Source organism: Pinus tabuliformis, chromosome X (genome assembly GCF_031772625.1).
Source record: "Pinus tabuliformis cultivar Carrire ecotype Pingquan chromosome X, CPIR1, whole genome shotgun sequence".
Taxonomy (NCBI): Eukaryota; Viridiplantae; Streptophyta; class Pinopsida; order Pinales; family Pinaceae; genus Pinus; species Pinus tabuliformis.
Window position 1 is genome coordinate 141790859 of NC_142308.1, and position 13147 is coordinate 141804005.

At 38.3% G+C, this 13147-nt stretch overlaps 1 protein-coding gene across 2 annotated transcripts; it reads right to left on the reverse strand.

Annotated features, from left to right (window-relative positions):
- Window positions 1-442: 442 nt before the first annotated feature.
- On the reverse strand, window positions 443-7661 carry LOC149138860 (ARF guanine-nucleotide exchange factor GNOM-like). Of its 2 annotated transcripts, XM_089449610.1 has the most exons (4): window positions 7455-7661; window positions 6357-6460; window positions 4948-5900; window positions 443-4749 (listed from the first exon to the last, which is right to left on the reverse strand). In XM_089449610.1, the coding sequence occupies exons 3-4, from the start codon at window positions 5686-5688 to the stop codon at window positions 1042-1044; spliced, it is 4449 nt and encodes a 1482-aa protein (XP_089305736.1). In that variant the 5' UTR covers window positions 5689-5900; window positions 6357-6460; window positions 7455-7661; the 3' UTR covers window positions 443-1041. The 2 variants fall into 2 exon arrangements, with proteins under 2 accessions (XP_089305736.1, XP_089305735.1); XM_089449609.1 differs by lacking the exon at window positions 6357-6460.
- Between the last annotated feature and the right edge of the window lie 5486 nt (window positions 7662-13147).

Here is a 13147-nt window from a genome sequence, read left to right on the forward strand (position 1 = left end):
TCAAGTGCAAGTACCACAAGGCAATAGCTTGAACATACTTTTCACTAGAAATTGATAACATTTCATTTGTTTCTCAGAAGCAGATCCGCCTTATTATTGTGCAAAGGGAAAATATTCATAGAAATTACTTGTATGCACACAGAGTAAATGAAAACTTTGATGTACGAACATATGAACATCTCAAGATTGTAAAGAGAATATGCAATTAAATGGTAAAATGCATCCTCAAGGAAAGAGTTGCTTACATGGTAAACAAAATGCCTTTGAGTTACCAAGAAAAATTTGACCACGGAAAAGAGGCATGCGAAAAGGGCTCCAAATCCCTCTTGCTAGTTACTGCGAGTCATGCATAAAAGCTAATGATCATTAAAGGGGGTGACTTCATACTGCAATTAAATAGCACTTTTATCCGGAACAACCATTATACAGGGGCTAGATTACTAGTTATTAAACCCCAAGCTTCTTAGTATACGCATCCTGACTCGAATGTTCTTGATTTTAAAAGTTAGTTGCACAGATACTCTCGAAACAAATGATCCTTACTTCAGGGTGTGCTAACCTTATCATTGCAGCATCAAGATCATTGAGACGCTTTTAAGACCTGATATAATTGGTGCATTTAGAGATGGATAAATGAATGATACAACAGCAAAAATAGTTGCCTGCAAAAACATGCAAGTAAATAAGGGACAAATTGGCAAGACCATGCCTAAAAAGCAAGAGCCTTGTGCTCAACAATCCTTCCATGCAATTCTGGGAGGAAGATTTCTACCTCATTAAGGAATACCGAATAGCTATGTTGGATAAGGCCCGAGTCTATCACTGTTCATATTGGTTCCCTTGATACAATTTAGGAAGGACAGATAAGTGCATTAGCTGCATGGAGACAAGAAACAGGAACGAGGGAACTGAACCTGGTAGCAGAAAAATTGTATTCTTCGGGAATCAAGTGATTAATTGCAAGCAAGACACTGTGCGTGCATTAACCAAACAAAAGGCTACTGGTATGACCTTGTAACGATGCCCTTCATACTTTGTATCCTATTTTTCACCTTTTTCCTGTCTCACCTGGCTACCATCATTTACAGCAGCCTCATAACCAGCTGCTGCATCCTCTTCACTGGCATTTGACTTGGGATCTGGCTCATCTTCAGGGTCCTTATCAGGGAAACATTCTGCCTTCAAGCATGGCGAGATCCCTTGGATATGTAACCATGTCATCTCCCACAGGCTATCACCATTAACTGTACTTTTTTGTACAAGCACCCCTCGAGCCTTTAATATCAGTAGCATGTTCTTCAATAACTCAGGAATAAGTTCTTGAAGTTTTTCACTGCCTTTGCCCCTAAGCTTTGCCTTCATGTATTTCTCCATAATGCTGAGCACCCCAAGCCACAGTTTTCGAAAATTAGACAAGGAAGATAACTGATCCAACAACTGCAAAAATAATTTCGACAGGAACTTCACTGCATGTTGAAGGGTATATTCCATGTTACGGTACTCCTTACGAGAGTGTCCTTGGGCAATCTCAAGCAAATCATCAAGCATTGTAAAAATTACTTGATCAAAACATTGTGACCATGTTGACGGTGTTATGTAAATGACCTCTGCTGCTGACAAGCACCGCTGCAGTGACAGTATGCCATGATTTCTGATTTCCTCTCTTGGATCTATGCAAACCTTTCGGAAGCAATGTACAAGTCGCAACCACATGTCTCCTACTTCTTGGGAGGCCTTTGATGTATCTTCTTGTGAGAGACCAACAACTATGGAAGCATGGGAGTCAGTTTTTGACCACTGCACCAGACATTTAACTGACCCAGCAATCAAGTCCAATGCTCGCATAGACCTCTCAGTTGTACCAATCCGAGATTCTGCAAAAGAACGAGCAGCATCAAGGCATAATACATAGTTTGCACGGGTTAAGTGTGCGCCATCTGCCATAATAAATGATAGTGCCTCAAAACCAGGCTCAGAAGCATCTGGATGGCGAGCAGTGATGGAAAGCAGAGATACTACAGTACGCCATCCTATTGGAGATTTAATGTGCCCAGCATTTGTTTTCACAAGTTGCATGATTTCTTGAGTAATGCGCTCACAATACACATCAGCCACCCTAGCATCCAGTTTTAAAATAAGTTGTAAAGATCTTAAAAGCTCGTCTGAAAGGTTTTCCTTGTATGGAAGCAATCGTTGACAGATACGTAAGAGTCCAAAGACAGCCTTTTCTACGAGAGCACAAGGCATACCTGTTGACTGTACAATACCTGCAATATAATCATGAATGCCCTGCCATAGAATCATAATCCTGTCCCGATTATTCAGTGCAATAGCAATCAATAACTCAAGACAAAACACAGCAGTATCCTCATCTTCAGTTGAATTGCCCTTCTGCAGTCTACTTGCTACCCAGATGAGGGCCCTTGTTAATTGCAGCAACGATTCAGCTTGCAAAAACTTACTCTCAGTGAATATGCTATCAATACGGCACTGTTGGATTGTTTGCACAGTGCGCTGTTGTGCAGCAAGTTGCTGTTCAGTTGGCTGGGTCCTTGGTTCATCACTGTCAAGATACAAAAGCTGACTAAATCTACCCATTAACCCTGATGTTCGCCGGCGTGTGCCTATTGAGGGCATATGAGACAGAGATGGACCCCCAGAGGAAACTTTCCCATGTATAGAATCATTTACAAGTTCTGGATCATCAGCTGCATCACTTGCAATTCGGGCAGGCAATAGACCTAACTTGTGTAATCTGATAATACAATCAAGGGTACTCCTCCATCCATTCCGAATATAGTCCCCAAACCTATTGGCTATTGTGAAAACTGCAACAGTCACCATCCTTGCTTTTGTATCATCGCCAAAGGCAAGAACAGGTTCTTCAATAGATGCAGATGGGTTCAAAAGTGTTGTGAATTTACACAGAGAAGCCACCAAGTCATCCAACACGTCCTCCAAACGATGGCAAGCTGACACTTTTGCCACAGCAAGAAAACCATCCACACATTCTTGGGAAACATCTTCATCCTCTGCATGGTCAAAGACCACTGACATGGCAGCAATGGTTGGACCTGATATGATAGAAAACATGTCATGATCAAGGAAAGGTCTAGAATCACAAAGAATGTAAGGAGGAGTTTTCTGAGATTTCCGAATGAGATCAATCCACCGGCTTGGTGTCATCTCAGGAATAGCTAGATTTTGATCATATGATGTTCGGATTTCATTACTCAGAATAGAGTGGTATAGTTCAGACAATAATTCTCTTGGAAGATCTTTCCCACCATTAATGCGCCTGTTATTCCTGATAAAGTCATCTTCTGTCATCTTTCTCTTAACTTGCGCATTATGCTGATCTGTGTTTAGCAGGATCAAGGAGTACGCTAGCACAAAAGCAGCATCCTTATCTGCAAGAATTTGGGGTGACTGCTCATAATATCTTTCTGCAAATGCCTCCATCACTCTCTGTATTTTTTGTGACTCTCCAGGCAACCGGAAGGTCTCAAGAAATGTGCGAAGTGCTGTGTCTATATTCATGTCAACAAAATCAAACATTTTTGTAAATTCCTGCAGCACTCGCACACAAAACTCATCATGATTTCCCAAGAAATCACCCACAAGAAGCTTTTCCAGACCACATGTGTATCTAAAAAAGCAAGCAACACTTTGGGGATCAAGCTTCTCAGGTAGGAGGTGAATGCTTTGTAAGAACTCGAGACCTTTCTTGGTATCCCTATTAAAATGATCAGCTCCAATCATCAACTTCTTTTTGATATACTTTTTGCGGCGAACAAATGGCACCCAATGAGTGGGATCTTCATAATTATCACATGTTACCGTCCAGAAAGGCTCATACTCTTCAATCTCCCTTACTGGTGTTGGTTCAGGAAGTGAAGATGCAGCATTGACTCTGTCTGCCATGCTATGAATGACTGCAATCAGCCCCTCCAATGCTAGAACGTGCATGGCTGACAAAGGGGAATTTACAGGAAAGGCACTTTTTGACAGCAAGTTACAAATATCTTCAAATAAGTTACTGCAAGTAACATCACAATCAAAATTTGCATACATCTCAAAGATAAATGTTGGTTGTCTGCAGAAGTCTACCAGTGCTTCCATTGCAACTTCTTGTTGTTGGTATGATGCACCATACCTGCCTTGTGCAAGCCTAAGTATGACACACGTGAAGAAAGCTTCCAGCTGTAGCTTCAACTGACAGCGCAAATGATGATAGAGATTAAGAACAATGCTACATACCGTGGACAAAACCAGAGGACTTGATGATAATCCCAACTGAATCAGATTACTAAAAAGTTCATCCTGCACCAGAGCCAACAACTTTGGGTGCTTGCCCAGTGCTGATCCCCCTAGTTCAATAGCAGAGTTTATTAAACCCAATGCAAAAAGTGGAACATCTTCATCGAGGGCTAAATGGTTTGATCCGGTTCCTAAACCCACTGTCTCAACGATATTCAAAAGGGAGCATAAGAAGTGTAAAATCTCAATAATGCTAGTAATCCCATACGGCTCCCTAAGAACTCCTAAATCGGCAACCAATATCTTCTCACCAATGCTGCTATCTACCATTTTATCGTTCAATTCTGCTTTAGAATTGGCAGTAAATGAACCATCAAGAGTTAATGTACTTGACAATGATTTATTACTAGAATCGGAATCTGCAATGCCATTATCAAAATTAATATATTTATGCCTATCGCCTCCACTTTCTTTACCACTATCATCCACCTGCAGGAAAAAGTTTAAAGAAATCTAAATAAAATTTGAACCAAATCACTCCAGAATATTGTCTCTGGCTTTATTAGTGCTTACAGAAAAACAGACAAGCATATTTAGCTGAGATGAATTAAAAAAAGTCGAAACAATTTCACCAAGGTCTAGATATCCCCAAATATGTAAAGCCATAACAACCTGGAGTTCACTTACATGAGAATTAAACATGATAGAAGAGCTTTCCACACCATTTGTACATGCAGCAGCCGAATCAAGATCGGGTAAACGAGCAAACATAGACCTCACAAGCTCATGCATGCTGTGACGTGCTGTTCGCTGTAGCAACTCCCCCTTGGTTCCAGCTTGATGAACTACTCGGAAGCATGTATTCACTATGGTACAAACATCCTGGTTACTCAAGACTATAGAATTCTTGCTTTTCATACAAGCCAAAAGAACTTGGAGTATCTTCACCAACACCACCTCCTCTGATGCAGGATCTGTCACTTCAAATCTACAGCTGGTCACAGCATCCACTATAGAACACATTGCATCCTCAACATGGACAGTATTCAAATCAAAAACTTCCATAGTCAAAATCTTGTATATAGCAGATAAGGCAACCCCAGTGATCGGTGCTCCTGTCTCATCAGAACGGATAACATCTAGAAAAGGCTTTAAATAAACAGAGGGATTGATGCTGTGCCATTCTTGTTGCAAGCCGAAAATTTTTCGCCGCAATGCCTTGAGAGAGTGTATGAGTGAATGCTCTAGTTGATCATCTCCGGACATATAATGGCCTGCCCATCTGGCATTTCGCCTCATCACAGCCAATACAGAACCTACTTCTGTGTTTACTATGCATGCTAAAGCCCCCCTTCTTGCTACATTATTGCATTGATGGGGCTGCTCTTCATTTACCCTAATTTCGTTTTGAGTTTGTGAATGCCCCATTGCTCAGCTACCTCTTGTACACTTTCAGTAGTACTCACTACTCAACTAGCAACAACATTCTGACATTTCACAAATACTCTGAATCTTTTGCTTCTGGAAAATACAAGACAATGATGCTGCTGATTTTTTCGACCCCATTCACTGATCAGATGAATGTTGTGATTCATCAGGAGCTAGAGATGCGAAAAGCTCGTGGAAAAAACATCAGATTCCTGCATGCAAGAAGGTTAAATTAGGTCATGGAATCCATAGAACATAACCTTATTAAAAATATTCAAGTCATATTTCGTAGGATTTTCTGCATTTATTAAAAGTTTCACCAGAAACAGCTCAGATTGGGATCGCAAGGAATGGCGTTCTCAATGTGAATTATTTGTCATGTTAATTCTTTAGTCTGCACTGTCCCCATTTTGTAACAGAAGGAACCAATACTAGGCACTTTAACAAGAGTCCAAATCTCTCAAGGCACGTACAAAACCTAAATGCTACTTTATAGCTAGTTGATTTACATGCCATTTGTTCATGCGGAAAACAAGACTCATATGAATTGTCGTAAAATGGAAAATGTGCAATCTGTGACCAAAGAATTCTATGTATGCATGCTGCGTTAATCAGGTTTTCTGTGTCTCACGGCGTTTTGAACTTCCATAGTTGAGAAAAAACCGTACCTCACTACTTTTTGGTCAGCAGGTAAAATATGACATTCAAGATGCGCAAGACAGGTACAAAGACACACCAAACTGTTCCACTCAACAACCTTCACCTACAGAAACTACAATTATCGAACCAGCAAGAAGCAACAAAAGTCACAGAGAAATCATTGCTATCATGACATACCAAAATGGCAAATATAGAGATGAGTACAAATATCCAGATATCAAAAATCCAAGTTAAGGTTTTAACAGCTTCTATCAACAGATAGCAAAGATAGAAAATAAGCTTGTTAGGAACATAGAGAAGATAAAATTGCAGAAACAAATCCACATATAAATATTGCAGGCTAATTAAACGTGAGCTTGTGATCTAATGCCTAAGTGGAGAATTTCCCAGATACATCTCTAATGCCAAAGTGGAGAATTCCCCAGACACATTTGTAATGCCAAAGTGGAGAATTCCCCAGTCACTCTAATTCCAAACTGGAGAATTCCCCAGATACATTTCTGATGCCAAACTGGAGAATTCCCCAGATACATTTCTGATGCCAAACTGGAGAATTCACCAGACACATGTGTCACGTACCTCACTAGTGACAGCAACACTTCTGTGCACAGCTGACAGCAGAGCCAACTATCAAAACGAATCGGTAATGATTATCCAGGCTACCTACTGGTATGCTTCTTGTGCTTGGGTTCATACTACCATCTATGTTATTAGCTACCGGATACGGTTGTAATCACACCCACCAAATAAATGCTAACTTCACATTAAAAAAACACGGGCTAGTGAACTTATCATAGAACCAATTAGATAACACCTTAGCTCCTTCTGAGAAAAAAATCAGACTCGGATTCAATTAAAAAGAACCTTAAATAACAATTAAACCCTAGCAAGCAATAAAATCCCATTTAACCATTTAAGCATCCCATTGAGATCTCTCTCGAGTCTAAGAAAACGGAGGTAACCAGCATGGATCTGGGCTGGATCGGGGTTTATAAAGCTTTGGTAATGCAAATCTCGGGGTAATATCTACAAATCTCTGAGATTTAAAGATGCATAATCAAATCCGGAAGCAAAAAACTCAAAAAGATAAAATGGATTGAGATTACCTGGAGCGACAGATGCATGTGGGTGTTCAATTGAAGCCCTGGCTTTAGATTTTGCTCCGAAAATCAGTCAAATTGGTCTGTAGCTGCACCGGCATTGCCAACGCCAGGACCTCAATTCACCTGTCCTGAGTTTAAAAACATTCATATTTACACCATTGCACAAGACGACCCTCGAGACGAAACAGTCCATTTGCGATTTTCATGTCATTGTAATTAATAATTAATTTTGGTCTCAATGGTCAATTTCCCCATTTGACCTTATGGAGTATTAAATAACAAGCTTTAACCTAAGGCTTTGTACTTATGTATGTTTGGAACAAATTGGTGCTGAGGTGGCTCATAGCATAAGTTGGAAGGAGCAAACTGGTGCTCACCTATCATTCTCAGAGATGGGGCAAGAATGAGATTTATGGTTGTAAAAGTTATTCTGATATTTTGATAAATGTATTTGATTATACTAGATTAATGTTAATTTTAGATGAATAAATATATTATTAATTAAGTTTAATTGAAATGGTAAAAAGCGAGAAATTTAAATTTAATTTACTTGAAAAATATTAATTGATATGTTTATTAAATGTTTTGTTGATATATAATATATGCTAGATTTTTTCTATTTTGAGAATGGTATTAGGATAAATCATTTTATAATTTTTATATTAGGTTAACAAAAGATTTATAGTTATTGCAATAATATATTGATTAAGAATTTAATATGTTATTTGTTAGAATAAAATTAAGTTGATGAAGATAATAATCATTTTTTCTAAACCATTATGGAAAACTAATAATTTTTTTTTTCTAAATCATTTTTTAAATGAAACATATTAGTTGTATTTGGGTTAGCTTCAAATACTTCATTATATAACAATATATTTGTTCATAGTGATAGAATTTACTAGTTATGACGCATGCATAATAGTGTGCTACAAAGTGGTTGAGTGCTTTGAGATTCATATAAAGAATCTTGAGGTTGATCGCATGGTTTGGTTTTCTATGTTGTGTTTCACTCAATATTCTTCTTGGGTTAGGAATTGTAATTGGTGTCAATGGGTTTTACTAGATAATATTTATAAAATGTGAGGAACTACTCGATTTTCCAACTAGGTTTTTCTTACAAAAAAGAAAAAGAAAAAAGAAAAGTGTGCTAACTTTAACTTATATTTAACCAAACAAACTAATATTGATGAGTTATGTGAATTAAAGAAAAATATTATATTAGATATAGTAAACCTTGATAGATATTAGAGAGCATAAATCATAAATCTTCAAAAATAATCCCTTAAACTATAGTCAACTAGGTTCTTACAAAAAAGAAAAAGAAAAAAGAAAAGTGTGCTAACTTTAACTTATACTTAACCAAACAAACTAATATTGATGAAGTTATGTGAATTAAAGAAAAATATTATCTTAGATATAGTAAACCTTGATAGATATTAGAGAGCATAAATCATAAATCTTCAAAAATAATCCCTTAAACTATAGCCAGTTAGGTTTATCTCAGTTAGTTGGGAGGAAGATTGTTATCCTCCCCACCCAGGTGCAATTCTTGTAATTGATATGATGAGCTCATAATAGGTATGTTGTTGTAGTGGATTTGAACCTTGTTATTAAATGACCTTCAGCCTTGTAGAATATCTTACCCTTGCCTACGAGATGAAGGGTGGGGTGTCATGTTACATGGAAAATAAATTCTCTTAAACTACATGATATTAACACATTCACCATGAACAACACAAGAATACAGAGAGAAGAACCTTTTTTTTTTTTTCTCAATCTGTCTACTTCTATTATTATACAAAAAGGAACAAAAAGTTACAGCAAGGCCATAGCCTTGAAAATCTTGCCAAGAGGTTGGCAATTTGCACAAATGTTCATATTCTCAGTTCTCAGTAGACCTCCATCTGTGATTTGGCTTCTTATAAGACCTGAAACATTGCTGAACATAGACAATATAACACGATGCATAAATGACACAAAGACATGCAGAGACCTGACACTAGCATAATTCAAGATACAAAACAGAGTAGTGTTCCTACTTCTGAAGCTGCCGAGAGCGGAAAACCGGACAAGGTCAATCATCATCAGTGGTATAGGGTTCCTCAACGACCCTGCATCCAAATTGTAATGAGTCATCCGAGTCGGAGTGAAGAACCACCGAGCCTGTTGGTTCTCTCTGAGCTGGCTCGCTTGGACCTGCAGAGACAGCCTGATTCGCCATAGAGGAGCTTCCTATTGCTGGACGCTGACTGTCTATTGGAGTCGCCCTCCTCTGATCTACCGGTATTTCAGGATGTGCTTCTCCCTGGCCTCTGAGATCTTCGCATTTTTCAATAGTGACGGAGACGATAAAGGTGGAATTAGCAAGAGTACAGGGGATGCGATAGCGAACCGTGGGGTGGGCCGCATGCTCACAATCATCCCTCCTACCACGCCCGCGACCTCTGCCTCTACCAGATCTGGTGACAGGGGGACTGCTTCGCCCAGGTTCCAACACATCCGTGGAAGAGTGTGTAGGAGGGGTTGACCGCTGAGAGATGGCACGTCCCCGGGAGCCACCTCGCCTGCTTAACATCCTGAGCCGTTCTTGCGGCATTGCAAGGTGCAGAGGTTTATCGAATGAGCAGAAACACGGAGGGTAGTAACCAAATTCAGATTGAAACCAAACTCCCACTAAGTCGCAGGCCCCTGGAACCCGAGCTCGGCGTTTGAATAACGCTCTTGAACCTGGAAAGGGGTCGGACTCAGACACGCTAATGGAGTAGCTCAGAGTGACACAGACCACAGTGATCCATAATGCTGCAGAAATGAGCGATGGAGCCGCGGGAATGTAGCGTATATGGTGCGCCATTGCACAGTTCACCATGAAGCGGGTGGAGGAGTTAAGAGCCTGCATTAATAACCTTGTGTGAGACCAGCTCGCTCGTCCTGCGCAGTACCCCGTGGCATGCTTGGGCAGACACCTGCCCATGTGACACACCACCTGCCTGCCCTTTATGCTTTCAAACACCCGCATCCGGGAGAGAGAAGAACCTTTAAGGTAGGGTAACACCATCAATTACTCCTCGTGGAAGGAATTATTCTACAAATCATGTTCGATACAAGACAATACAATCCAAAAAACCTATAATACAATAATATTCATGTATATTTTCTCATGAATATTGTTATTAGTTTATTCCAAATATCTTATTATTATAATTTTTCATTTTAATTACATGTTGAACCTATTCCATTTATAGCCACATTACATTCATTAGCCCATTGAGCACTTCCCTACCTACCACATAATTTCATATTATACTCTAATTGTGTACAAGTTTGGACCAGAACTAATAACATACTATGTGTACCTTCACCCCCAACCCAACACATACTTACATTAACAAAGCCTTACTAGTTATAGTTTTAGCTTATATTTAACCAAAAAAATTAACATTCTTTGAGCTAAAACATAAAATAATTTCAAATAACCCAAAGCATCAACTATTATACTCTAATTGTTGCACTTGTTGGACAAAAAATTATAACACTAACATATAGATATATTTCATTGTTAATTGGGTGTAAGTTGACTTGCTATAAGGAAATGTTGTTACCCTCTCCACATAGGTTCAAATCTCACTTCATGACATGTTTTCTCTCAGTGAGACAAATGTTGAAGAGGTATACATGATATGTTTATAATTTGTTGATTTGGCCTTATAACCTAAAGAGTCTAGAGCTTACCATGGGTACCATCCTCAGAATGAGGAGAAGTGCCTTATTTACAGGTACCATAATTAGAGTGAGGGAAAGTGCCCTATTCATTAGTAACATTCTCATAATTAAGTGAAGTACCTTGTTTACAGTTATTATCCTCAAAATCAAGTGAAGTGCCATGCTTACCTATGATATAATACCTAAAAAGAAGAAGAAAAATATAAATTTAATGTCAAAAATTATATCAAAATAATTGTGTTAGTATGATATTGAGCTCTCCCTCAATTACCTTTTATTTATGCAATTATGTATAGATAGCTAAGTATTACCTCAAGCTATGCTATTTAGATCACCAAGTAGTATTGAACATGTCAAGGGTTGGGTTATTAAAACGATTACCTCTTCAAGATAATTCTTTGGAATTTATCATCAAAATACTTGGCAAGATGAGTGAAGTAATTTCAATATTTTATAAATGAGAAACTATTTAAGCCTTTCAAAAATAGTTGAATTGTCTAAATATTAAGAGTACATGCTACTAAAGCACGTTGTGTTGTCTTCAACCACAATTAAATTGTTTGAATATCAAGAGAACATGCTACTGAAACACATCATGTTGTCATGAAAGGTGTAATTATTGAATGACTTATGAGTGCTCACTATTGAATCATTAAATTGTCTCTTACATAGCTCATGAAATATTAGGATCCAAAGACAAATATTTGGGTACCAATTTGTGAAGTCAACTAGGTGGATGAGGAGGGTGGCACTTGTAGATGCATTCAACATAGTTTGTTAAATAAAAATTATGTTAGTACAACGTTGTTGTGTATGGTACATTTTGCATAAGTTACTACTCTATGGAGGCCAATGTTAAGAGGTTCTAAATCAACTTGTTGAGCTATTGAATTTAAATGAGGGTACCTTTAAATCAAATTTGCAAGCTTTTTGTTAGAAAGTGTAGCAAGAAAGGTTCATTTGACTTTAGCCTTAGTCAAATCGAGTAATTTGATCTTCCACATCAGCAAGATGATTGGGATTGTAGTTAACTTGTGTGACATGTCTTTGTCTACTATTTTACTCAGTAAATTCGAGTTATAGGCTAGAAGTAGAGTTGTGCATGTATTGATTGCTAAGATTTAGTAATCTAGTTGAGTTATTGTTAGTTGAACTCAGTTAATTGAACTCTAGTCACTAGTTGAGTCAGTTGATTAGTTAAGATTGTTGTTAACTCATTGATCCCTTAGTTAACTAGTCAATCAGCTAAAAATCAACACAATCGTGCATGGAATTCGAATTGCCTAGTTGAGGTGGAGGAAAAGGCATGTTTGTATTTATATTTGTATAATGTTGAGTGTACAGTGCTTTTGCACTAAGCAGGTGATCAATTCCTCAAGCTATTGCGCAAGGAAATAGGGAATTTCTCCTATTTTTTAGGGGCTAATTCCTCCAAGATTGTGCAAGGAAATAGGAGGTTGGTTGAGGCTTGAATTGGCTAAGTGTTGGCCAGAGCAAGTTAAGAAGCAAGAGAATAAGATTACAGTGTAGGGTGTGCTTCAAAGTTGAAGCAAGACATTGTAATTGTTTCTCTTTTCATCTGAATTAATGCAAAGCAGCGGAGGGGTTTTTCCCAGTTAGGTTCCCCTATAAATCATTGTGTTCTTGTGGTTTTAATGGTTGCATGTCATTGCATGTGTTTCTAAATTGTGATTTCCATTCCACAGTATTGTAGAGGAAATTTGTAATCTCTTGTTTTCATTTCGAATTCATCAGCAGTAGCAAATTTCTATTATTTTCTACATGGTATCATAGTAGAAATCACACTAGAAACCAATCAATAGATCTTCTCCTTCAAATATTTCGATTTGCAAATTCAATGAAGCAGTTTTCTTCCGTGCGGGAAAATGTCTTTCAACGGATTGAGATTGGAGTATGCCTTGGAGGGAACCTCGAATTTCATAGCTTGGAAGAACATGATGGAAGTTATGCTC

Bases quoted from the DNA above. Each gene is read 5' to 3' on its own strand.
- LOC149138860 (XM_089449609.1), bottom strand. From the start codon at position 5,688: ATGGGGCATTCACAAACTCAAAACGAAATTAGGGTAAATGAAGAGCAG. The intron at 4,750-4,947 runs GTAAGTGAACTC...TTTTTCCTGCAG, and splicing joins CTATCATGTTTAATTCTCAT to GTGGATGATAGTGGTAAAGA.